We start from the raw sequence: 26,622 nt of genomic DNA on the forward strand, positions 1-26,622 counted from the left end.
TAAAGAGATAGGGAGGGCTACAGAGACCAGAAATTAGGAGTAAAAGAAAGGTATAGCTCTGAAAGTGTCTGTTATGAAAAGGCTGGAAGATGGGGGAGTTCCTGTTAGAACTTTCACTTATTGTTTGCATTGTCCTGGGGGGGTGAATGAAAGTCTTGAGGGGATTGAGGGAATTTTAGAATAACCTCTGAGGGAACTGAAGGAACTATGTCACCCCATAAAAATATATTAACAAAAGTTCAAGATTAGTTTTAATAAATCCAGGAGGCACTGGTCTGGCTGGCTTTGACTTTTTTTTTTTCCTTCACTATTTTTATATATCTGATAGAGACAGCCAGAAATTGAGAGGAAGGAGGGAGACAGAGAGGGAGAAAGATACCTGAAGGACTGCTTCACAACTGACAGCTTTCCTCCTACAAGCGGGGACTGGGAATTTGAACCTGGGTCTTTGCTCACTGTAACATATGCATTCCATCAGGTGTGCCACCACCTGGCCCCAACTGGCTTTGAGTTTTGAGGGTTTTTTTATTTTTATTTTTTTTTTATTATCTTTATATTTATTTATTGGATAGACAGCCAGAAATCGAGAGGGGAGGGGGCGGGGCAATCGAGGGAGAGAGGCAGAGGGACACCTGCAGCACTGCTTCACCACTTGTGAAGCTTTCCCCCTGCAGGTGGGGACTGGGGAGGGGGTCGAGCCCAGGTCCTTCCGCACTGCGTTTAACTAGTACCATTTGGGGGCTGGAGCTATGCGGATTGAGTGAGTCAAGGCTGGAAAGGATGTAAAGTACGTACAGGATACAGGGAAAACAGGTGGCTGGTAGTCTATAAAGACATGGGAGGAAGTGAAGACAGCAAGACTTAGTGCCAAAAATGTAGTCAATGTCTGTTCTATGTAGAGGAATAATTCAACACAGAGCAAGGGCCTGCCACTTTAGAGCAGCAGGACACAAGTAAATCTATCTCAAAGGTGGTAACCAATATAGTTAGAATAATATCATGGGGATGGACTCCAAGTGGAGAAGTTGTAACCTGAAAAGTTGAATTTGGTTTCTGAGTAAACACTGAAGTAAGTAAGTAAATAAATAAATAAAAGGCCTGAGATTGGACTGTGCCACCTTAAATTTAGGGAAGGGTACATTATGCTATCAGGAGAGAGGGGCAAATGCCATTTCAAATCTTTGTCTCACTGATCTTGAAAGCATTTAACTACTCCTGCCTTCCTCATTTCTAAAACGGCAAGAGTAGTATCAATGCCAAGTAGGTTTTAAAGGATCCAAATATAAAGTAACATCTAAGGCACTTGATGAAGTACTGGAGAGCAAGTACAATCGCAACAATGAAAAGTCAGCCCACTTCATCTCTGCCTACTCCTGCCCCCCAGACCCAAAGAATATGCAATTTAAGAAACAACACTGGCCCGGTTCGAGCCCCCGGCTCCCCACCTGCAGGGGAGTCGCTTCACAGGCGGTGAAGCAGGTCTGCAGGTGTCTATCTTTCTCTCCCCCTCTCTGTCTTCCCCTCCTCTCTCCATTTCTCTCTGTCCTATCCAACAACGAATTGCATCAACAAGGGCAATAATAATAACCACAACGAAGCTACAACAAGGGCAACAAAAGGGGGAAAAAAATGGCCTCCAGGAGCGGTGGATAACCCTGGAGGAGGAAAAAAAAAAAAAAAAAAAAAGAAACAACACTGGGAAATCTCCTGGGATTCTGACCTCAACTTCTGAGGGGAAAGAGGCTTAATCCAGCCACAAACTGCTTCCCAATCTTCTCAATGTAAATTAAGGAGTTAATGGCACACTATTAAAAGCAAAAGGCCAACAGAAAATGCACGGTGGTTTTACTACTAGTCTGATATAGTTAGCCTGTGATCTCGATTTTCCTGTTAATATGCAGTGGGTCCCTATATCTGTGTTGCTGTCTAGAAGAAAGAGTTTAAGGTTCAGGTGAAAGCAGGTGAGAGGAGAAAGAACTAGAGAGATTATTGCCGAGCTCTAAGAAATAAACTGAGGTAAGAACTGAGACCTTGCTGCCAGGAGGTAGCGCAGTGAGTGGATAAAGTGACAAACCGGCAGGCCTGAGGCCCAGAGTTCTGTCTCCAGCATACAGAGATACCAAGGCGAGCGATGCTATGGCTCTTTCTATCTGTACTCCCAAAGAAAAACAAACCAAAGCTGAGAAAACAGTCATTACCAAATTTCTGAATAACTCCCACCTGTTTTCAATTCTTTTGGGTACATACTTAAGACGAGAACTGCTGGGTCATATGGTGACAGTTTAACCTTTTCTTTTTCACCGCAGTGCTACTGAGCTCTGATTGATTGATTGATTGATTGATTGTGGCAGAGATTGAACCTGGGACAGTTTAACTTTTTAAGGAACCAAAAGCATTTTCTACAGCTGCCAGTCATTTTCCGTTCCCACCAGAAAATCATAAAGATTCCGAGTTCTCGGGAGTCGGGCAGTGGTGCAATGGGTTAAGCGCACATGGTGCAAAGTGCAAGGATCAGCGTAAGGATCCCAGTTTGAGCCCCCAGCTCTCCACCTGCAGGGGAGTCGCTTCACAGGCAGTGAAGCAGGTCTGCAAGTGTCTACCTTTCTCTCCCCCTCTCTGTCTTCACCTCATCTTTCCATTTCTCTCTGTCCTACCTAAAAAATAAAAATAAATAAATAAAAACAAATTTAAAAGATTCCGAGTTCTTAACACTCTTGGCAATACAAGCTATTTCATTTCCTGTACTCAAGTTTTTTTTACATTGTGGCTACCAATATATATTTAGATGGGTGTCAAGTGGTATTTCACTGTAGTTTTAATTTGCACAGTAACCAGCTCTTACTGTTTTTCATGTGCTTCTTGGTAATTTGTGTATCTTCTTTGAAAAACTAAGCAAATATGTTGTGTATCCTTAAACTGAGTTTTTTTTTTTTTTCTTTGTTGTTGTTTCTTAACTGCTGAATTCTAAGAGTTCATTATATATTCTGGGCATCAGACCCATATGAAATAAATTCTTTTCACTTACTTTTCTCCCACTCTGTAGGTTGTCTTTTCACTTTCTTGGAAATATCTTTGAGTGTACAAAAGTTTTCAATTTGTTAAAATCTGACATTAGCCATTTAATCCTCCCCAATCTCTGAACTGAGTTATACTGTGGTAATACAGATTCAAATGAGGCAGTGTCCTAACCATACACCCAGGCGGAGAGAGCACCTGATGTGCATGCCGCTCAGGCTCCAGCCCGGCCCACACTGCACTGACGAAAGCCTTTGATGCTGGGCACACTATTTCTCCCTCAGCTCTAGCCCTCTCCTTCTGTCTCAAAGAGTTCACCTGCAACAGGAGAGCCTCAGTAGAAACAGAATTAACAAATAAAAAGTGAAGTCACACTTTCAATTTAGACAGACTTCTTTTGTGCATATATGCTGCTTGCCGTAAAAGCACTCTGGCTGTTTTAGCTCAAGTCTTTAAGATCATTTTAAAACCATCAAAATTTTTCTAAACAAAAGCAATGATAAGAGTCCCATCCCAACCTTCATTTTACTTACCTCCTATAGAAGTACCAGTCATACTATTGCTTGTAAGAGTAGCTGACGTCTCTGACACTGTGGAGGGTTGGCTACTAGTGACAGCTGAAGCAGTATCAGAGGCCTGCTCGGAGGTAGATGGGTTGGAATTGTTGGCGGAAGCGCTTGTGGTTTGTGACTCCATTCTTGCAGAAGTGGTTGGTACTACAGTAGGTTCTATGAAATACAAAATGTTTACTTAGCATCTCCTAACAAATCAGGTTACATTTTTAACCCAAGACATTATTATCATCATCGTTACTAAGCAAACTATACAAATTATGCACACGTGGGCTAGTGAAATGCTCAGCGGCACAGAGCACGCCTTGCGTGGGTGACTTTCTAGGATCAATCTCTGGTGCCGCAGAAAATGGCAGAATTGTGCTTTGGTCTTTCTCACACAGAAAAAAATCAGTATGAACTCTATTAATAATATGTAATTAATATCAGTATATAGCAAAATAAAAGTTTTCAAAAGCTAAATTACAGTATTAAAATGACAAGTTACTAAAATATAAGAACTTTGTAAAAATCCAACACATATATACAGTCCAATGATTCATAACTTTTGAAAATAGATGGTCGTATGTAGCAACCACTTCAATACAGTTACATTAATTTTCAGTTTGCATTTAAAATGATCATTTCCATGTTTCACAGCAAAGTTTAAAGTGCGACGGTAATATCACAAAGGAAAGCTATACAAAGTCTGACAGAACAAACTACCAATTGCAAATGTTTTCCCTAGGAAAATAACTACCAAGGCATGAAATGCAACCAGTTTCAAGTACGATTTATAAAGAAAATTGTTACCTTTATCAAAAAAAAAACAGGTTTAGAAAGTCTGCAGCTTGCCTGCGATTTAATAATTCTCATTTACCAGGAGTAGGTGTCTAGCATATGGAAATACTGATCGTCCCCAAGCGTCTCCACAGCTCTGCGCCAACACTACTAACGTACCATCTTCATCAACAGTAAGGTCCACAACTTCTGCTGCATTCTGCCTCAAGGGCTGTATAACAGTGGAAATCCTACTACGGCTCCGTGGCTCCTGTGGCCGATTCGTATGAGAACTTGAACCTTGGTTCCAGTGAGATCTGGAGTGGCCAAGGGCTGAACGAGACCTTAAGTGGCATCAATATTAAAATGGCAAACATTAAAAGTTTTCAGTTGCCCAAGAAATCATAAGTTTCCTTATAAAATAAATTATAAAATTCTTCAATCGAACTTTTCTGAAGAAATAAGGGTGATTCAGTTTTTAAAATTAAGACTAACACGGTGTTTGGCACTCAACAAATATTTCTGGCCTGAAATGTTAGCAAATGCTCACCAGCCAACTGACCCAAGAACACTTGAGTTAGTTATACTATATCAATCAGTGATGTGAAACACACAACTGCTGTAAGTGCTGCTCCTTTGGGTTATTTTGAGTATTTCTCTGAGTTATATAACCTAAAGTTACTCATTAAAATTGTAAAAAAAATCAGTATCTTAACCATTAAATAATGTGACCTTGTATTTTTAAACTAGATTAGATGTGTACACTATGACTTTGGAAGCCCTAAGTCAAGCTCCATTTCAGGTATTTCCTAAAAGAGAGTTTTAAGTACCAGAGACATGCTCTGGCACCAGGAGAGGTGAGGGTAATCATAACCTGTGTATTAGTTTGGTAGCTGCAGAAATAGTTTGAGCTGATTCATGCTATCAAAGCACATGACCACAAAGCCTCAACACCTAACACTTTCATATCCTTTAATTATGTATATGCTGCACAGTATAGTTCTCAACTATTTACTATATATATATATACACATATATATAATTGTTAAAAAATTAAGGATGCTGGGGCCAGGAGGCAGTGCCCCCAGTTAAGCACATAAGAAAGAAGCCGGGGGTTGGGCGGTGGCGCAGCGGGTTAAGCGCACATGGCACAAAGCGCAAGGATTCCAGTTTGAGCCCATGGCTCCCCACCGGCAGGGGAGTCACTTCACAAACGGTGAAGCAGGTCTGAAGGTGTTTATCTTTCTCTCCCCCTCTCCGTCTTCCCCATCTCTCTCCATTTCTCTCTGTCCTATCTAGCAATAACAACACCAATAACAACCACCACAACAAGGGAAACAAAAAAGGAAACTAAATAAATAAAATATTAAAAATAAAAAGAAAGAAGCCAAATTCAAGCCCCTCCCCACCACCTGCAGAGGGGACTCCCGCATGCAGTGAAGCAGATATATAGGTGGCTGTCTTTCTCTCTTCCTCTCTATCTCCCCCTCCCCTCTCAATTTCTCTGTCCTATTAAAACAAAATAGGGGGAAAAGAGGAAAAAATGGTTGCAGGGAGTGGTGGATTCATAGGCTGGCATATTCTAAGTTATGTTTGTAGCATGTCTCCAAAGTAAGAATTCCATTTATCAATAATAATACAAAGCAAGATATAATGAGAAGATACACTTTTAGATTCATTCCAACACAAAACAATTAAGATTCAATCATAGTCTGGTATATCAGAGTAAACCTGTCCTACTACTCTTACCCATATTTCTGATCACCAAAAGCACAAGACGAACACGGCTGAGATTTCTACGACCAAAGTGATGCTTAAAAGAGTCATTTCAGTTACTAGAATAAATGAGCATTTTAAAATTTCATTTATTAGTACAGGGCTTAGTTGAAATTTTGGAGTGAAGGAAAAACCAATTTAAATATACATTCTACTCTAGATTGCTTAACACAACAGCACAAAACTCACTGATATCAGGAGATATCGAAAAAAGACCATTATATTTTTCAAAGAGGAACATCTTTCATACTTTTCTCCACTAATTTTAATACCATTCCAAATTTTTATGTGTTATTCATATAATTATTTTTTAAATTCATTAGCTCTGAATCATAAATTCAATTCTGTAAATCACGGAGTTAAATCAGTATATCTACAGAAATGACTCAATTCTCTGAATGTTGGGTTTATGGGTGTGTAAGTTTGTTTTTTTAATTTTGATTTCTTTTAAATTAATTTTATTTTTGAGAGAGATGCAGAGAGAGACACACACACACAGAAACACCAGAGCACTGCTCAGCTCTGGTTTATGGTGGTGTGGGGGATTGAACCTGGAACTTAGGAGCCTCAGACATGAGAGTCTGTTTGCATAACCATTATGCTGTCTCCCCCTCCAAAATGACTCAATTCTCACTGTATACTCCAGAACTTAAAAAAACTACTGACCCTACACTTCTGTGTCAGGGAATACTATCCTGACACAGAATACTATCTGTGTCGTGCAATACTATCCTGACAACAACAATCTTTATTTAAAATCTTCCCAGCTAAGAGAGCCAGCCTGATTTTGAACAACTACTATTCTGAGACAAAAAAAAAGCAGAATATTTGTGGCATAAATACATTTAAATCTTTATACCTAAAATTCAAGCAACTGGGAATTAAAGTCTTACCTAAAGCTTTCTCCAACTGTTACAATCTCCACTTCACTGTCAGTTGAGGTAACATTAATTTCTTCATTGGCAGTGACCTGAGGAGTGGAGGAAGCTTCTATTACCACCACATCTTCATCAATACTTCCTGAAAACAAAAGGAAAAACATTAAAGGGCATTTGCCTGCCATCTAGCATAGACAAAAAGAGTTTCTCTCTGAAGACTACTGAGGGCCGGGCAGTGGTGCAGCAGGTCAGTGCACAAGGATCCCGGTTCAAGCCCCTGGCTCCCCACCTGCAGGGAGGATACCTCACAAGTTGTAAAGCAGGTCTGCAAGTGTCTATCTTTCTCTTTCCCTATCTCCCCTTCCCCTCTCAATTTCTCTGTCTTATCCGAAAAATTGGGGGGGGGGGGGACTGGAGCAGTGGATTCCTAGTGTAGGCACTGAGTCCCAGTGACTACCCTGGAGGGAAGGAAGGAAGGAAGGAAGGAAGGAAGGAAGGAAGGAAGGAAGGAAGGAAGGAAGGAAGGAAGGAAAGAGGGAGGGAAGAAGGAAGGAAGGAAGAAAGGAAGGAAGGAAGATGGGCTTGTGTGGTGGGGCATCTGGCTGAGCGCACATTACAGTGTGCAAGGACCTAGGTTCGAACCCCCAGTCCCTACCTGCAGGAGGAAAGTTTTGCCAGTGCTAAAGCAGTGTTACAGGTAACTCTCTTGCTCTCCTTCTCCCCTACTCTCTCAATTTCTATCTCTATCCAATAAGTAAAGATAGTAAAAATTAAAATGACTGAAATTCATCACAAAACTTATGTCAAAATGAAAGGGTTTTAAATTGTAATAAACACACAGTGAAAACAGTACCTACTCTTAACTGCAATTATGTGTTTGTTTCTTTTTTTCTAAGTTTTGCTTGTTCTTTACACTGAGAAGTTCTAATATGAAATTACAAGATTTTATATAAAGATTTTAAGCTAGTGGTCCGGGAGGTGGTATAGTGGATAAAGCACTGGATTCTTAACCATGAGGACCTGAGTTTGATCCCCGGCTGCACATGTACCAGAGTGATGTCTGGTTCTTTCTCTCCTCCTACCTTTCTCATGAATAAATAAATAAATTCTTTAAAAAAAAAAAATTTTAACCTATAAGGTCTAACAGTCTTGATTTAAGATCTTACATAAAATATTCATATTTTTTACTTTTTTATCTTTATTTATTTGAATAGAGACAGCCAGAAATCGAGAGGGAAAGGAGTGATATAGAGGGAGAGAGAGAGACACCTGCAGCCCAGCTTCACCACTTGTGAAGCTTTCCCCTTGCAGGTGGGGGCCAGGGGTTCGAACCTAGGTCCTCGCACACTGTAACTTGTGCGCTCAACCAGGTGTGCCACCACCTGGCCCCAAACCATTCACATTTTATATTACTATCTTAAATATACTATTTTTAACATCATTTTTTACTTTACTATCTTAAAATAAATACATTTGTTGTACATTTCCCCTTGTTTTTATGTCCATGATGTGGTATTCTCTTAAGAGACACACAGTAGTTTTTAAGCCTATGTTACAAAAATCTGTCTCTCTTTTTGTTTTTTTTTTAAGCTCCCTTGTTGAAAATGTTTATTTAGGTGAGGGAAGAAGAAGAGACCGCCAGAGCACCCATCTGGAATATGCAGTAGCAAGGACTGACCTTGGGAATTCAGATCTCCAGGTTCAGAGTTTCTCCACTGTGCCACCTCCCAGGTCACCAGTGTTTTCTAGCATAGGCATCGCCTGGATCCAGCTTAGAAGATTCACTGCGATGCGTCACTATCCCTCCAGAACCATCTGAAGCCCCATACACCAGCTGGCCTGCTTTCTGCCCTTATGAACTGGCTTGTATTTCCAAGAGTTCCATAGAAATGGCATCCTTTATTACCTAGACCTTTGCGTGCGGCTTCAGTGCACTTATCTGAGGCTTACTCGTGCTGTTGGGCATGTTCTTTGTTCTTTTTTTTTTTTAATATTTATTTATTCCCTCTTGTTGTCCTGGTTGTTTTATTATTATTGTTGGATAGGACAGAGAGAAATGGAAAGAGGAGGGGAAGACAGAGGGGGAGAGAAAGATAAGAACCTGCAGACCTGCCTCACCGACTATAAAGTGACCCCCCTGCAGGTGGGGGGCTGGGGTGTTCCTTCTTTTTACCTACTTTACTTCTTGTTCCTTATTATAGCATGAATATAGCCACTTTTTATTCATTCTTCTATCAGACATCCAGATTGTTCTCTTAGCAGTGCTCTGGTAAACATTTTAAAAAAGTAGTTTAAACATCTAAATGTTTAAACATTTAAGAATGTCATTTCTGGAGCGAGGTGGTGGCGCAGCTGGTTGAGTGCATACATTACAGTGCACAAGGACCTAGGTTCAAGCCCCTGGACTCCACCTGCAGGGGAAATGCTTCAGAAGTGGTGAAGCAGGGCTGAAGCAGGGGTCCCTATCTCTTTCCTTCTGCCCCCCCCCCCCCGCCCGCCCCCAATTATTCTGTCCCTCTCCAATAATAAGTGAGACTTTAAAGAGCGCAATGCATGGTCATTCTTTAAGTTTCCCTATTTTGGACCACCAATGTGATACTACATTTGAGCACGGGGAAAGCCCTTACTTAGACTACTGGTTTCATTAATTATTTCTCCCTATAAGTATGTCTATGAAATTTCTTTAAGTCTAAAAAAAAGCAACTTAGTGTCACTAAGTATATATTATGTAGTTAAGCAAAGTCAAGTGCAAGTGCGATATTTGAAAGTCCCAATGATAGATGACACAGAGTTAGCTTATTTAGACATTACCATTCAATTCATTTTTATGAGCAAGATTGTGAGAATAAAGGTAACAAAAACAGTTCGCTTAGACACTGATCCCATTGCCTAAACACTTTTCTAAAAAGCATCTTTACAAGCATAACTTCAACATAATACATACAAATTAATTAATCACAATAAGCAAGACTCTGGCACCTGGAATTCCATAATTTCTCTAGGAAATAAATTTAATATTTTAAGTTACTGTTATTGTTTCTTTTACTTAAAACAAAACACTCCTGAACCTAAGATATTAACCTTACTATGACTTTTTTTTTAATATTTATTTATTCCCTTTGGTCACCCTTGTTGTTTTATTGTAGTTATTATTGTTTTGATGTCGTCGCTACTGGATAGGATAGAGAGAAATCGAGAGGAGGGGAAGACAGAGAGGGGGAGAGAAAGACGCCTGCAGACCTGCCTTACCACCTGTGAAGTGACTCACCTGCAGGTGGGGAGCCAGGGGTTCGAACCGGGATCCTTATGCCGGCCCTTACACTTTGCGCCACGTTCACTTAACCCACTGTGCTACCGCCCGACTCCCCAACTTTTTTTAATTATGAGAATTCACGAGGCTAATTTTTATTCTATGTTATGTAAGATTCACTTTATTTCACATGAGATAAAAGAGAGAGTTCTAGCCCTGGCTCCTCACCTGTGGGGGGGGGGTCGCTTCACAGGCGGTGTAGCAGGTCTGCAGGTGTCTGTCTTTCTCTCCCCCTCTGTCCTCCCCTCCTCTCTCCATTTCTCTGTCCTATCCAACAACAATGACATCAATAACAATAACAACAACAACAATGGAAACAACAAGAGCAACAAAAACGAAATAAATAAATAAATAAATCTTTAAAAAAAAAAAAAGAGAGAGAGTTCTGTGTGTCGAAAGTCAGGGTGGGGAGTTGTGGAAAATCCGGAGTGGCGCTGTGCCACATGCCGCATCAGGAATCAAATCAGGCACACAGGTCCACTGCACTAACAGGTGAGCTATTTTACCAGCCTGGGCCAATTTTCCTTTTTCTTTTCTTTCAAATGTATTTATTAGTGGTTGGGAGTAGGGGTGTCGAGAGAAGGTGAGGGAGAGGGAGGAGAACCACAGCTTCACTATGACACATGTGATGTTGAGAATTGAACTTGGGATCTCACGTCTATGGGTATAATGCCTTATCTACTGTGCCACATCCAGGGCTGCTGACAATTCTAACTTCATGTTGTTTTTCACATTTAGAAATAAAGATACAATCTTTACTTGCCTTTGTCAAAAAACCACCCAGAAGCAATGATGCCCTGGCAGAGCAATGATCACCTTAACTCACAGTCCTGTCTCTAAATATCATCTATCAAGAAAAGGAAATCAGAAATTGGTTTTTTATGTTTGAGACAGGAAACGCAAGTCGGTGATCTAGACCCTCTTGTTCTACCAGACAGCCAAAAAGCTATTAAAAAAGGGGGGTCACTTCGCAAACATTTTCCCCTCCCCTCTCAATTTCTGTCTTATCCAACAACAACAAAGTGGAACAAATGGCCACCAGGAGCAGTGGATATGTTGTGCAGGTACCGAGCCCCAGCCATAACCCTGGAGGAAAAAAAAAAAAAAGCTATTAAAACCTAGTAGGATGGTTATTAAAAAGTCACAGAGCAGTGGCCAGGGAGGTGAAGCAGAGGATAAAGTGTTGAGTTTAGTCTCTGTCACCATATGACTTAGGGTGATGATGTTTTGGTCTTCTCCCTTTCTCTCTGAATTAATAAAACTTTAGGGAAAAGAACAAAGAAAAAGAAAACAAAGAACACTGAGCCAGTTTGAAAGCTGTTCCTGCTACCCAAAGATGAAAGTGTCTAAACATCAAAAGGAAATAAGCGGAAGCACATCAACTATGCTAAAACCCATGGCTTCTTACTTTCATAATGATACTTGAAAATTAAAAAAAAAAAAAAGTGTTTTTAAATTTTGCCTGCAGGGTTATTGCTGGGGCTCGGTGCCTGCACTACGAATCCACTGCTCCTGGAGGCCATCGTTTCCATTTTGTTGTCCTTACTAAAATTTTCTTTGTATATAAGCTAGAGTACCAATTCATTCTGCCAAGTGGTGACTGAGGCAAAGAGAATCAGGCTTTCTTCTTCTGGTCTGGTCTGTGTAAACTATATTTCAGAGCAGTTAACTCTTTGACTAAATTTGCCAGACCCTCACCTAGCAAGTTCGCAGAATGGCAGGAAGTCACTACTCTCACTCCCTAGTGAAACAGTGGGTCTAGGCAAGCTCAAAAGCTGCTAGAAGCAGAAAGTGACATGCAGACGGAGAGTGCTGTATTGCCATCTAAAGCCTGTGAGCAGAGCTAGCAAGTGAGAGGACAGTGCACAGCACTGCCGAAGTAATACTGAACTGAGCCTGAGTCAAATCAAGCTCTGCAAATGCTGTGATATAGTATTTTGGCCTGTTCATTCCAATAATCAAAACCTACTTCTCATGTATACTTGGTCTTCATCTGCTTCCTGGTTCACAGCTCTTTCCAAAGCTTTGGGATATTCTAAATGTTGAGAATATTTACAAGGTGTCTGTTATTAGGTCAGGGAGGCTGGGAAGCACTTAGGATGCAGGCTGGTGGTGGGCTGGGTGGTGGTGCGCCCAGCTGGGGGCACACATTGCCAGGCACGAGGGTCCACATTTGAAGGGCCCATTCCCATCTGCAAGCACAAGCAGTGAAGCAGAGCTGCAGCTATCTGTCTTTCTCCCTCTTCTCTACCTCCCCTGCCTCTCTCAACTTCTCTCGGTCCTATCAAATAAAATAAAAAAAGAAAAGAGAAAAATGGTTACTCAGAGCAGTGGATTTATAGTGCTAACACTGAGCCCCAGTGATAACCCTGGTGGGGAAAAAAAAAAAAAAGAATGGACACTGTGAGAAAGATCAACAGGAAGAGGGTGATGTGATGGAGACTGAATTCAACTGGCAATGGTCAACGAGCTAATCAAACACATCTATGTAAGAAGCCTCCATAAAAACTCCAGCAGAGTGGGTCGCAGAGAACTTCGGGGTTGTTGAATATCTGAAGATCTGGGGAGAAAGGCACACTTGGAGAGGGTACAGAAATGCTGATCCTAGGGCCAGGCAGTCCTTTGCCTGGTTGAGCACACAAAATAGTGTTCAAAGACCCAGGTTCACCCCCTCAGCCTCCTTCCACAGTGGGCAAGTTTCAAGAGTACTGAAATAATGTTGCACGTGTCTTTCTCCCTCTCAATTTCTGTCTCTATCCAAAACAAACAAAGAAATTTAAACATTAAAACTAAGTAGCCAACAAGGGCAACAAAAGGGAATAAATAAATAAATATAAATATTAAAAAAAAAAAACTAAGTAGTATTGGGAGTTGGGCAGTAAGTAGCGCAGTGGGTTAAGCACAGGTGGCTCAAAGCTCAAGGACAGAAGTAAAGGTCCCGGTTTGAAGCCCAGCTCCCCACCTGCTGGGGAGTCACTTCACAAGCGGTGAAGCAGACCCGCAGGTGTCTTTCTCTCTCCCCCTCCTCTCTCCATTTCTGTCGTATCCAACAACAACAACGACAATAATAACTGCAACAGTAAAACAAGGACAACAAAAGGGAATAAATAAAAATATTTAAAATAAATAAATAAATAAAACTAAGTAGTGTTGAGCCTTGTCCGCACAGCGTGCCGGGTGCGTCTCCTTCAACAAGCTGTTGTGATAGATACATCAATGGTCTAGTGAATACGTGCATTTCCTGAGTGGTGTGCCACTCTAGCAAATTAATGGAACCTGAGAAGTGTGTCCTAGGAAGCTCTGATCTAGAGACGCAGGGTCAAAAGCCCTGGGAGTTATGGCTGACATCTGAGTGGCGAATGGTCTTGAGAGACTGAGCCTTTAGCTTGTGGGATCTGATGCCACCTCTAGGGAGAGTCTTGGCTGAATTCCTAAGACCACCTGCTGGCATCTAAGACTTGCTTACCGGTGTGGGGAGGTGGGCTCACACTCCCAGGGAAACACACTGACACAAGCTTTTAGATTTAACCACTATTTCATAGGAAATATACAGTCTACAAAATAAACTAAGGTTTATTTTTGATGTTTAGAAATTGTTCTGAAATTCTCCAGGAAATAATAGTGAAAAGTAGCCAAGACATTTTTCTTTTTCTCATCAGCAGGAAAACTGTTACAGTCAGCATCTCATACTTCCATGTCTTTCATTTCTAGAGGAAATATAATGAATAAGCATCTAACTAAAAATTGAGGCAGGCAGATGGCTGGGCAGTGAAGAACTCGTTTCACACACGAGGCCCCAAGTGTAATCCCACACATCACATAAAAGCAAGGAAAACACAATGCAGAGAACTCTGCGGCCCCACCACCCGGAAGTAAAGTTCAGTGCAGTGGTCGGTCTCTCTCTCTCTCTCTCTCTCTCTCTCTCCTCTCTAGCTAAAAATAGAAATGAATAACATAGGTAAGACTTTATGAATGGTGAACAGTTCCTGTCCACTCTATCTCATTCTCATTACATACATACACACAGACATACATATGTTTTTCACTTCTATGACTCTGAGGCCCAAAGCTCTTAGCACTATAAATGACTAATCAAGTAGCAGTTCAGAAAGGTCCACTAACAGATTTCAGAAATCAGTCACTAAACATCTATTCTCATATATAGCTCCATTAGTTGCTCTAACTAATCTGAAGTTCCCAGGCAATATTATTAGGTGTGTGAGGGCAGCATAATGGTTATACAAAAGGACATTCGTGCCTGAGTCTCCTAAGTCTCAGATTCAGTATCCTACACCACAAGCAAGAGCTGAGCAGTGCTTTGATATCTCTATCTCTTTCTTTTATAGGGTGGGAGGGAGAGGGAGAGGGAAAGGGAAAGTTAGTTGATGACAACTAAGTAAAATTTTCACCTAACTGGCAACTGAGAATAATTCATTCACTGTGGAAGAACCCAAGTAACATATTCTGATTTCCTAGACTTGAAAAGACAGTCCTAATAAATTTAAGACAATTAAATAATTATGAAGCAAAAGGCAAATGGGAATTTCCTGGAAACCTACCGATTTAAACAAATAAACTCGTCTGTTGTTAATGTAAAATATTGACTCAAATGATTCCTCAGTGATTTCAAAAAGTCAGTTGTGCCCTACAGAGTTTAAAGATAACAAAAAAACTATCTAAGCCATTCTTTCCATTAGTTCACTACAGAAATAGTCTTATCTATGAATGCTACATGCAAAAGTTATTCCATAGCTCCAAAGTCTCAATTTCATCCAGTTATACTAATTACATTATTAAAATTTAGTGGATAAATATAATTAAAACGTGAGACATTCCATTTGTCTCCTGGACACTTAACACAAACCAAAACATAATGGACCTGGATACCAGGACATCAACATTAAGAATGTATCTAGGGGGAGTCGGGCAGTAGCGCAGTGGGTTAAGCGCACTTGGCTCAAAGCACTTGGATTGGCAAACTCCCAGTAACAACAAAAAGGAAAAGTTAAAAATACTAAAGAATCAACTACAGGATTAAAAAAAAAAAAAGCCATAAATCAACAACTCAAAATTAAAACACATGTTTACAATGGTGAACAACAGCAACAAAATACCTCTGGGGGCCAGGCAGTATGCACAGCGGGTTAGGTGCACACAGCTCAAAGTGCAAGGACCGGGGTAAGGACCCCAGTTCGAGTCCCTGGTTCGAGCCCCCGGCTCCCCACCCGCAGAGGGGTCGCTTCACAGCCAGTGAAGCAGGTCTGCAGGTGTCTATCTTTCTCTCCCCCTCTGTCTTCCCCTCCTTTCTCTATTTCTCTCTGTCCTATACAAAAATGACAACAATAACAACAAGAAGCAACAAAAGGGAAAATGTGGCCTCCAGGAGCAGTGGATTCGTAGTGCAGGCACTGAGCCCCAGCAATAACCCTGGAGGCAAAAAAAAAAAAAAAAAAACTTGATTTTTGCCACTAGAAAGTGTTCAGAGTTTCACCTTAGACCTGTAGTAATGATTTAATAATATAGTTAGTAATTTATCTATTGGCTTAAAAATAAGTTAACGGGGTGAGGGAGATAGCATGATGGTAATGCAAAGAGATTCTCATGCCTGAGGCTTCAACATCCTAGGTTTAATCCCCTGTACAACCATAAACCAGAGCTGAGCAGTGCTCTGGCAAAAAAAAAAAAAAAAAAGTAGAAATGGCCTCTGAACAAGTGGCTATTGGACCAACTAGTTAAATCATCATCATCATCATCATCTAATGGAGTCTCATAATCTAAATACAATGAAACCATGAAAGTAAGCACAACTACTATGCAATTAACTTCTATATTAAAAAAATAATAAGATTTATTTACTTATTCCCTTTTTTTGCCCTTGTTGTTTTATTGTTGTAGTTATTATTGTTGTTGTTATTGATGCCATTGTTATTGGATAGGACAGAGAGAAATGGAGAGAGAAGGGGAAGACAGAGAGGGGGAGAGAAAGACAGACACCTGCAGACCTGCTTTACCACCTGTGAAGTGACTCCCCTGCAGGTCCCGCTATCCTTACGCCGGTCCTTGGGCTTTGTGCCATGTGCAGTTAACCCGCTGCGCTACCGCCCAAACCCCTAACTTCTATATTTGATTTATTTTGCCTCAAGGGTTATCACTGGGGCACGGTGCCTGCACTACAAATCCATTGCTCCTATGGCCGTTGTTTTTTTTTTTTTCTCCCAACTTCTTTGGATAGAACAGAGAGAAATTAAGAGAGGAGGGGAAAAACAGGGTGAGAGAGAAAGATAAGACACCTGTACACCTGCTTCCCCGCTTGTAGGGAACCGGGGTCTCGAACTGGGGTCCGTGCACTTTGTACTATGTGCGCTGTTGCCCAGCTCCCACTTCTATATTTTACCTCACAAACATTTTGGGGGTCAGGAGGAGGCCTAGTAGTTGAGAATCTGCCTCGCATGAAGGAGGTTTGAGATTCAATCCTGGCTGCACCACAGGGCAGGCGCAAGAATTCCACAGAATGGTGCTACATTCTATCTCCCCCCAACCACGCCCAGTTCGAAAAACAGAAAGAAGTGGGGCCAGGAAGAGAGAGAGCCCAGGTTCTAGCTCTAGAAGGAAAAGCAATCACCTGAGGGAACAGCTGGGTTGTTTTGGTGGTTGTCATTAGTAGGAACAAACAAATCTTCTTCTCCTTCAGTTGATGAGCTGGAAGAGGATTCACTGCTGAGGTCATTTTCACTAGAACTACTAGAACTGGGAAGCAATGAGTACTTTCTTCTAGCTAACACTTCTCGCTTTTTCCTCTGCATTAATATTCTCTCTTTTTGTTTCTGAGTCCTCTGTGAGGAATTATTTTTCACATATCTCTTTCTGCATGGAAGTCTCCGTAATGAACTGCCGTGAAAACAAGGTCTTTTCATTAGCAATCCTGAAACTGATTCTGCTTCAGTCCGAGGCCACTTTTGGGAGCGCACACTGTGAGTTCTACTTTTAGTACTCAAAATGGCCTGGGGATGTCTGACAGCGATTTCTTTATCCTCATCTGAAGTCACAGTATCAGAATCTCCAAAGTGTAGACTGGATGAAGGAGAAGACAGACAATCACTGAAGGAGGAGTCGTTGTCCTCATCACTTGGTGTGTCTAGGTGTGGCCTCAATCCTAATATTCCCTGGTTTTCTTTAACACAATTTTGCATGTAGGAAGGGCCAGCCTGCTGGCTTTTGCGCTTTTTCCTCACAACACTTTTTTCTGGCTCCCGCTGGCTGCCATTCATGTCCTCCTGTTTCTGAGAACCATCACACAAGTGAGAGAATTCATTCCCCACTTTACTATTAATCATCCCCACACCTGCAGGGAAGCTTTTGGCTGCCCCAATGGGCTCTGGATGCAAGAGGATCCCTTTCAGACTCTCCTGTGTCTTTGGAGCATCAGAAGGAATCTCACTCTTCATATCCACTTTTAAAGTATAGAGCTTGTTATATTCTGGAGTCCATTGAGACATGGGAAACCTTCAGGAAGACCTGGAAGACACAATCAGACATGATAAGATCATTACTATGATATTATGTCGTTTAACAGAAGAGCAGGCAGACATGCCTCTTTTTCATCAGGATACAAAATCATTGTGAGAATTATTTTACTGTTCCTATCTCATAACTCTACCTACAAATCTAGTTTTTGCAAATATAGTGGAGATCACAGATCATAAGCCTACTCTGAAAGTTCTATTAGTGCAGCATGGGAGGTGACAAAGGGGACAGGCAGTTGGGTTCTCAAGCACGTCTCAGGGCGCTGCTCTGCTTCTTTCTCTTCTCATAAATGGGTAAATCCTTTTCTTAAAAAAGAAACTTTTGATAACCAAAAACTGATCTTACTATGTTTCTTGCTAGTGAGCAACATATATAGCTGAAGTAAAACAATTTCCTCAGTTATAGTGTAAGCAGATGAAGGGAACACAATTCCAAAGATGACGGCTAGTCAACAGTGTTCACCTACTGGTTAATAGAAAGGGGGGGAAGGAGGAGAGGAGGAGGAGAGGAATGCTGCCAGGCAAAAAGCCCCAGAAATAACCCTGGTAGACACATCCCAACATCCATGTCAAGCACCCCAAAAGAAAAAGAGAGGGGTTGGGCGTAGTGCAGCGGGTTAAGTGCACATGGCCCGAAGCATAAGGATCCCGGTGTGAGCCCCCGGCTCCCCACCTGCAGGGGAGTCGCTTCACAGGCGGTAAAGCAGGTCTGCAGGTGTCTGTCTTTCTCTCCCCCTCTCTGTCTTCCCCTCCTCTCTCCGTTTCTCTCTGTCCTATCCAACAACAACATCAATGACAACAATAATGAAAACAATGGCAACAAAATAGGAAAAAATGGCCTCCAGAAGCAGTAGATTTGTGGTGTAGACAGAGCCCCAGTGATAACCCTGGAGGCAAAAGAAAAAAAAAGTGGCTATGTGCCACTAAAAAAGAGAGAGAGAGAGAGAGAAAACAAAAGGGTGGCCCAGAGTAGTGAAAACTGTTTGTAGGCATTAGCTCCACAATAATAATAATAATAATAATTAGAACATTCAAGCATTTCTTTAAGGAGCAGTGTGGTAGCTCCTTAAAAGATTAAACAACAGAGGGCTGGGTGGTAGCACAGTGGGTTAAGTGCACATGGCACGAAGTGCAAGGACCGGCATAAGGATCCCTGTTCAAGAGGATCCCTGTTCAAGACACTGACTCTCCACCTGCAAGTGGGGGTCTGCAGGTATCTATTTTCTCTTCCCGTCTTCCCCTCCTCTCTCCTATCCAACAACGACGACAGCAATAAGAACAACAATGATAACTAAAACAACAAGGGCAACAAAATGGGGGGGGGCCTCCAGGAGCAGTGGATTCATAGTGCAAGCACTTAGTCCTAATAATAACCTTGGAGGCAAAAAAAAAAAAAAAAAAAAAAGATTAAACAATGTTACTACATAATCCAGCCATTCTATTCCTATACCCAATCCCCTGATATGCCCAAGAGAAACCAAAGTATACATCTACACCAAGACATACACAAATATTCACAGAATCATGTCCTAACAGTCTAAAAGTATAAACATAAATGTCTGCTAACGTTAATAAAACCACACAATGGATTACTAAGTAAGCAAAAGAAGTAAAATACTGGTTCATGCTACAGTATGTAAGACCTCAAAAGCATGCCAGAGATGAAAGACGACTACTGGATGGTTGCACTCATGTACGAAATCTAGAGAACTGATACACATGAACATGAAGGGGGAACAAGAAAACTGTTTCTAAGACTTTGTGAGAGCTCTGGTGGTTACATCTGGGAGGTGAGAGGATGAGGACACAGAACTTTTGTGGTGGGTGTGGTGTGGGACTACACACTATAATGTCACAATCTTGTAGACTACTATTAATCACAAGTTAAAAGTGGGGAAAATATAGCCTATTAAAAAAAAAAAACTACGCCAAGTAAAAGAAACGAATCACAAAAAGACCACACATGATAAAATTCCTTTTATAAATAATATCCTAAGTAGGCAGTTCTAGACAGAAAGTACATTAGACAGCACCTAGGACTGGGACAACAGGAGAAGTAGGCCAAAGAGTACAGGATTTATTTTTTGGTGATCCAAATTGTTCTGAAAGTCGATATGTTGAGTTATAGCTGCTTGATTCAGTATCCTAGAAAACACTGAATCATATACTTTAAACGCAAGAAACAAATAGTATGAATTATATCTCAGTAAAGCAGCTACTAAAAAGTTGAGAGAAAAAGCATCGTGACTTGCATAACTATGGATCCTACTAGCATCAAAAAAGCAGTGTCATCTAGGAAGACCTGAGATCCTTTCATATGTGAATGTTTCTTTGGGTCTCTAGAGAGATGGTCCTTATTTGTTGAAGAAACAATTTTGTTCACGACTCTTCATCCTTAATTACTAAGTCAACCTCTAGATCTTGGTACTGGAGATCTTGAGAAGCAAAGAAAACTTGCCAAAAGGGCATATAACTCTATGAAGATGAACCCATAACTGATCTAGAAAGAAATGATTCAAGCGGTAGTGCAGCGGGTTAAGCGCACATGGTGCAAAGCTCAAGGACGGGCGTAAGGGTCCCAGTTCGAGCCCCCAGTACCCCACCTGCAGGGGAGTCGCTTCACAAGCAGTGAAGCAGGTCTGCAGGTGTCTGTCTCTCCCCCACTATGTCTTTCCCTCCTCTCTCCATTTCTCTCTGTCCTATCCAAAATCGACGGCATCAATAACAACAACAATAATAACTGTAACAACAATAAAAACAAGGGCAACATAAAGGAAATAAATTTTTTTTAAAAAAAGAAATGATTCATAGCTAAATTCAATACTAAACTCATTCATTACTAAACTCAATCTCTTTCCCATCAGCTTATGCCCTAAAGCCAAAATACTAAACTCTTTATAATTAAACTACTCTGGTATTTTGTCAACCTTGCTGACCCTACTGGAGAAGGGAGAGAAAAAGGAGAGTGTCTATACCTGCAAAATGGTCTCTGATTTATCATGCTGTACATGATATGCAAACTAACACCCCAGGACTGACCAGCCAAGGTCCAGCAGAGAAGCAATTACAGAAGCCAGAACTCCCACCTTCTGCACCCCAAAATGAACTTTGTTCCACAATCCCAGAGGGGGGAAATGATAGGGGAAGATGACCACAAATGTCTGTCACAAGGAATCTTTGTTTTTATATCGTCGCTGAAATGGAAGAGAATCTGGAATACGCCAGAGGAAGTCAGGCACTGTTTGGCTTATCTGAGAGGGAAGAAGAAACAAGAAAGGACGCTCGGAAGTAGTAGCCAGAAGTAGCAACTAGTGTAGGTGTGACTTAGAAAGTTCTTCTTCTAGCATTTGCCCTTCTCTTAGAAAGTGAAGCAGGGCAGTAGAAGCAAATAAAAATTGGCCAACAAAATTTAAAAAGCTATCTGTGCTGTTGGGAGAACTACTGCAGTTTCTGCTGCAGGGGATGGGGACACAGATCTCTGGTGGTGGGAACAGTGTGGAATTACACTCCTATTATCTTATTATGTAAATTATTATTAAGTCACTAGTAAAAATATTTTTTAAAAAGTTAATACCCCATACTGACATGGTTCCTACCAAGAAAGATAATGCATGGCTTATTCTGAACTCAGAAAACAAAGGAAAAGTTTTTAAAAATCTGAAAAAACAAGTACTACATAACAACAGTAACAAAAATAGCAATAGTGTTTTGAACTTTCTTTTTTGCTTCCAGGGTTAACACTGGGGCTCGGAGTCAGCATTACGAATCCACTGCTCCTGGAGGCATTTTCTTCTCTTTCATTTTTATTGGATAGGACAAAGAGACATTGAAAGGGGAGGGGAAGATAAAGGGGGAGAGAGACACTTGCAGACTTGCTTCACCACTTGTTAAGTAGACCCCCCCCACCCCAAAGGTGGGGGCTGGGGGCTTGAACCGGGATCCTTGTGCTTTGTACTATGTGTGCTTAACCCAGTGAACCACTGCCCAGCCTCCATGTTCTGACTTTTCTATTTGATAAATCACAATCTAGTCTTATTTTTAGTTTAAAAAGGGAGGGGGGAGTTTGTTCTATTTTACAAAGGATGCAAATATGTACTAGATTTTTCTGTCTCCTTGGCCATATTATAACTGGTTTGCTATTCATACATTGTTTCAATACCGAAACCATAATACTGGACTCCCTTTGTTAATTTGATTCCTTTTTCTGCTACATCATGACAACTACACAAAAATTACTCTAGATAGTGTCCAATACACCACAGGTAGTAAATATTCCACTGAAAAAAATCACAATAGTTAAAGAAGGCTTACTTTATTATTTTTTTTAACCTTTATTGGACAGAGACAGCCAGAAATAATCAAGAGGGAAGAAATAAGGAAACAGAGACACCTGCAGCACTGCTTTCCCACTCCCAAAGCTTTCCCCCCATAGGTGGGAAAGAAGGTTTACTTTCTTTTTTTCTTTTGAAGATTTTATTTATTCATGAAGACAAAAAGAGTGGGAGAGGGAGGGAGGGAGGGTGAAGGGAGGAAGGGAGGGAGAGAGGAGAGAGGAGAGAGAGGGAGGGAGGGAGGGAAAGAGAGGGAGGGAGAGAGAGAGGGAGGGAGGGAGGGAGAGGGGTAGGGGGAGGGAGGGAGGGAAAGAGGGAGGGAGAGAGAGAGGAGAGGGAGGGAGGGAGAGGGGTAGGGGGAGGGAGGGAGGGAGGGAGGGAGAAAGAGAGAGAGAGAGAACACCAGACATCACTCTGGTACAGGTGCTGCTGGTGATTGAACTCAGGACCTCATGCTTGAGATTCAATGCTTTATCCACTGCACTACCTCCTGGACCACGGGATTAGATTTTTTAAATTCTATTTCACTATGTACACATTTAAGAATATTAAATCAAGGAGTCGGGTGGCAGCGCAGCAGGTTAAGTGCACATGGCGCAAAGCAAGTGCAAGGACCCGCGGAAGGATTCCGGTTCAAGCCCCCAGCTCCCCACCTGCAGGGGAGTCGCTTCACAGGCCGTGAAGCAGGTCTGCAGGTGTCTGTCTTTCTCTCCCCCTCCTCTCTCCATTTCTCTGTCCTATCCAACAATGATGACATCAATAACAACTACAACAAAAAAGGAAAATAAATAAAATTTAAAAAAAGAATATTAAGTCAATATTCTTACTGACAGAATGCTCTCTTACTGTGTAAATGCTTTATGACTGCCAACAGTATAAACAAATACACTGTTACATATCCTAAATACCCAAAATTTCAGCATCAATCATCATTCTGAGTTCATAATTGAATTACTAAAATTCCACAATAAAATTTTAACCTATTTTATTTAATTAGAGGGAGAGAGAGAGAGACCAGAGCACTGCTTAACTCTGGGTTATGGTAGTGTGGAGGATTTAATCTGGGACTTCAGAGCCTCAGGCAGGAGAGGACAGCATAACCACTATGTTGTCTCCCTGGCCTCCAAAACAATTTTTTTTTTGCCTCCAGGGTTATTGCTGGGGCTCAGTGCCTACACTACAAATCCACTGCTCCTGAAGGCCATTTATTTCCTTTTGTTACCCTTGTTCTTTATTGTTGTGGAGAGGACACTGAGAAATCGAGAGGAGGGGAGGACAGAGAGGGGTAGAGATAAACACCTGCAGACCTGCTTCACCGCTTGTGAAGCAACCCCCCCTGTAGGTGGAGAGCCCAGGCTGGAACCGAGACCTTTACGCTGGTCCTTGCACTTTGTGTCATGAGCACTTAACCTGCTGCACTACCACCCAGCCCCCTAAAATAAATTTCTTAAAGTAGGATTTCTGCTCATATAGGTAGAAGCACTCCCTCTAATGCTACATTCATTCACTTGTGAAAAGGAACTTGGATCGGGAGTCGGGCTGTAGAACAGTGGTTAAGCGCAGGTGGTGCAAAGCACAAGGACCAGCGTCCGGCATAAGAATCCCGGTTCAAGCCCCCAACTCCCCACCTGCAGGGGAGTCACTTCACAGGCGGTGAAGCAGGTCTGCAGGTGTCTGTCTTTCTCTCCCCCTCTATCTTCCCCATCTCTCTCCATTTCTCCCTGTCCTATCCAACAATGAAGACATCAATAACAATAACAAGTACAACAATAAAAAACAAGGGCAACAAAAAGGGAAAATGAATAAATAAATATAAAAAAAAAGGAAAACTTGATTAATGATAATCAACTTTCAGTCTACTGCCTGGTAGGAAGGAGGAAGTTATACTCGGAACTAATGTGAAACCGCCAAGACTGGGACCAGGCAGTGACACACCCAGCTGAGCACAAACATTCGGGTCCACAGGGAACCTTGTTCAACTTGCTGATCCCCACCTGGATGTGGGAAGCTTCACAAGTGAGGGCTGCAGGTGTCTCTCTACCTCTCAATTTCTTTCTGTCCTATCAAAAGGGAGGGGGAGAGAAGAAGAAAAAGAAGAGGAGGAGGAGGAAGAAGAAGAGGAAGGGAAAGGGGAAGGGGAAGGGGAAGGGGAAGGGGGAGAAGAAGAAATGGCTACCAGTACTAGTGGTTTTGGGTTTTGTCCTGCATGCACCGAGCCTCACTGATAAACCTGGTAACTAAGGGGATGGGGGGAAGTTGACAAGACTGAAACTTCAAACTCTACTTCATTTAGGTTAAAACCTTGAAGGAAGGGGCTGGGTGGTGGCGCACCTGGTTGAGCGCACATGTTACAATGCACAAGGACCCAGGTTCGAGTCCCCGGTCCCCACCTGCAGGGGGAAAGCTTCACGAGTGGTGAAGCAGTGCTGCAGGTGCCTGTCTCTCTCCCTCTCTATCTCCCCCTTCCCTCTTGATTTCTGGCTGTTGCTATCCAAAACACAAATAAAGATAATTGAAAAATTTAAAAAACCTTGAAGGAAACGGGCTAGTACAAGGGATTTCCTGGCTAAAAATCATGGGACACACAATGAGTGGATCTGCTGTACTAACAGTCCTAACAGAACTACTGTATTGTGAGGGACTTCACAAGACAAGGCTCAGCATGCCAACATCTAAGATCAAAATCACAGTGTCCGGGAGGTGGGGCAGTGGATGAAGCACTGGACTCTCAAGCATGAGTTCCCGAGTTCAATCCCCGGCAGCACATGAACCAGTACAAGAACCAGATGTCTGGTTCTTTCTCTTTGTCCTCCTATCTCATTAATAAATAAATAAATTATTTTTTAAAAAAAGATCAAAACCACAAAAGATCCTCGGAGTCCTAACCTGCAAAGAAGTCACAGATTGAAGAGAGATAAATACAGGTTACTAGACACCAGGGAAGTCACTCTTGATGCTTAAGCCACATGGACAAGAAGGGAAGGAATGGAAGTCACATAGCACAGTGAGCTGGGACTCGAGTATGAAATCCAGAGTACAATCCCCGGCACTGCATGTACCAAACTGATCCTCCAGTTCTCCTTCTCTCTCATAAACAAATCTCATTAAGAAACAAAACAGCTACCTGTTTAATCTAAGCATATAAAATTAACTGATAAAAGAGTCGGGTGGTAGCACATGTGGCGCAAAGCACAAGGACCGGCGTAAGGATCCGGGTTCGAGCCCCCGGCTCCCCACCTGCAGGGGAGTCGCTTCACAGGCGGTGAAGCAGGTCTGCAGGTGTCTATCTTCCTCTCCCCCTCTCTGTCTTCCCCTCCCTCTCTCCATTTCTCTCCGTCCTATCCAACAACGACAACCTCAATAACAACGATAACTACCACAACAATAATAACAATTTTAAAAAAACAGCAAGGGCAACAAAAGGGAAAATAAATTAAAAAAAAAAACAAAATCTGAGCAAAAAGGCAAACCACTGAAAGCCGGCAACAGAACCAAAGTTAACTCTGAAGAGAGGAGGGAGACCGGCTGGGATGCTGGAGTGTAAAAGCAAAAGGTAGGTGGGTTCAGCCTCATGTAGCCTGGTGGGTCCACTTGGGACCTGGTGCTGGGGATCTGAGGAAGCAGAGTTGGGAGGGGAGGGAACAGACAGGGTTCAAGGCCAGGGGCCCCAGCTTGCCTAGTGCTCTCTGGAAACCCTCCTTCCCTACCCACTACCCCTCTTGTGACTCTCCCCTCCCTGTCCTCTCAGAAGAATATTCTTTCAAACCTGGGTAGCGCTACAGCTCTCAACTACACAGCAACACCTCTCCAGCAAATCCTGCATCACAAAGGTCCCTCTCTGGAAAAGAAAGACACACGGGGTGGGGGCAATTAAAAATAATAATAATAAAATAATAATCTTGTACTTTTTGAATCTTTATCATGACCCAAGTTTTATAAGTGCTCTAGAACCACAGAAAACACTTATAATATTGGGAACTCAGCAAGTGCTTATGGGAAACTGATCAAAAGACTGGGGAGATAGGATAGTGGTTATACATAAAGACTTTCATGCCTGAGGCATTAAAGGTTCTGGGTTCAATCCTCAGCACCACTAAAAATCAGAGTTGTTTTTTTTTTTTAATTTATTTATTCTCCCTTTTTGTTGCCCTTGTTTTATTATTGTAGTTATTACTGTTGTTGTTATTGCTATCGTTGTTGAATAGGACAGAGAGAAATGGAGAGAGGAGGGGAAGACAGAGGGGGAGAGAAAGATAAGACACCTGCAGACCTGCTTCACTATCTGTGAAGCGACTCCCCTGCAGGTGGGGAGCCGGGGGCTCGAACTGGGATCCTCAGGCTTGTCCTTGCGCTTTGTGCCACTTGCACTTAACCCGCTGCGTTACCGCCCTGGAAACCAGAGTTTAATAGTGCTCTGGGAGTGGGGTTGGGTGTTGGCGGTGGGGGGCAAGGAGTAGT

The 26,622-nt window shown here is 42.0% G+C and overlaps 1 protein-coding gene across 12 annotated transcripts in view; it reads right to left on the reverse strand.

Annotated features, from left to right (window-relative positions):
- The window catches only part of RNF111 (ring finger protein 111), a 91,862-nt gene that overhangs the window by 28,816 nt on the left and 36,424 nt on the right, over positions 1-26,622 (reverse strand). For 6 of the 12 annotated variants that reach the window (XM_060174429.1, XM_060174426.1, XM_060174428.1 and 3 more), the window contains 5 exons: positions 16,933-17,825; positions 7,016-7,142; positions 4,527-4,690; positions 3,549-3,743; positions 3,026-3,070 (listed from right to left, as the gene is read on the reverse strand). In XM_060174429.1, the coding sequence (XP_060030412.1) occupies positions 3,026-3,070; positions 3,549-3,743; positions 4,527-4,690; positions 7,016-7,142; positions 16,933-17,806 (1,405 nt within the window). In that variant the 5' untranslated portion in view covers positions 17,807-17,825. Of the gene's footprint in view, positions 1-3,025; positions 3,071-3,548; positions 3,744-4,526; positions 4,691-7,015; positions 7,143-16,932; positions 17,826-25,930; positions 25,949-26,622 lie in introns of those variants that run through there. The other 6 variants (XM_060174434.1, XM_060174433.1, XM_060174432.1 and 3 more) reach the window with 2 other exon arrangements.

This window comes from Erinaceus europaeus, chromosome 16 (assembly GCF_950295315.1).
Source record: "Erinaceus europaeus chromosome 16, mEriEur2.1, whole genome shotgun sequence".
NCBI lineage: Eukaryota > Metazoa > Chordata > Mammalia > Eulipotyphla > Erinaceidae > Erinaceus > Erinaceus europaeus.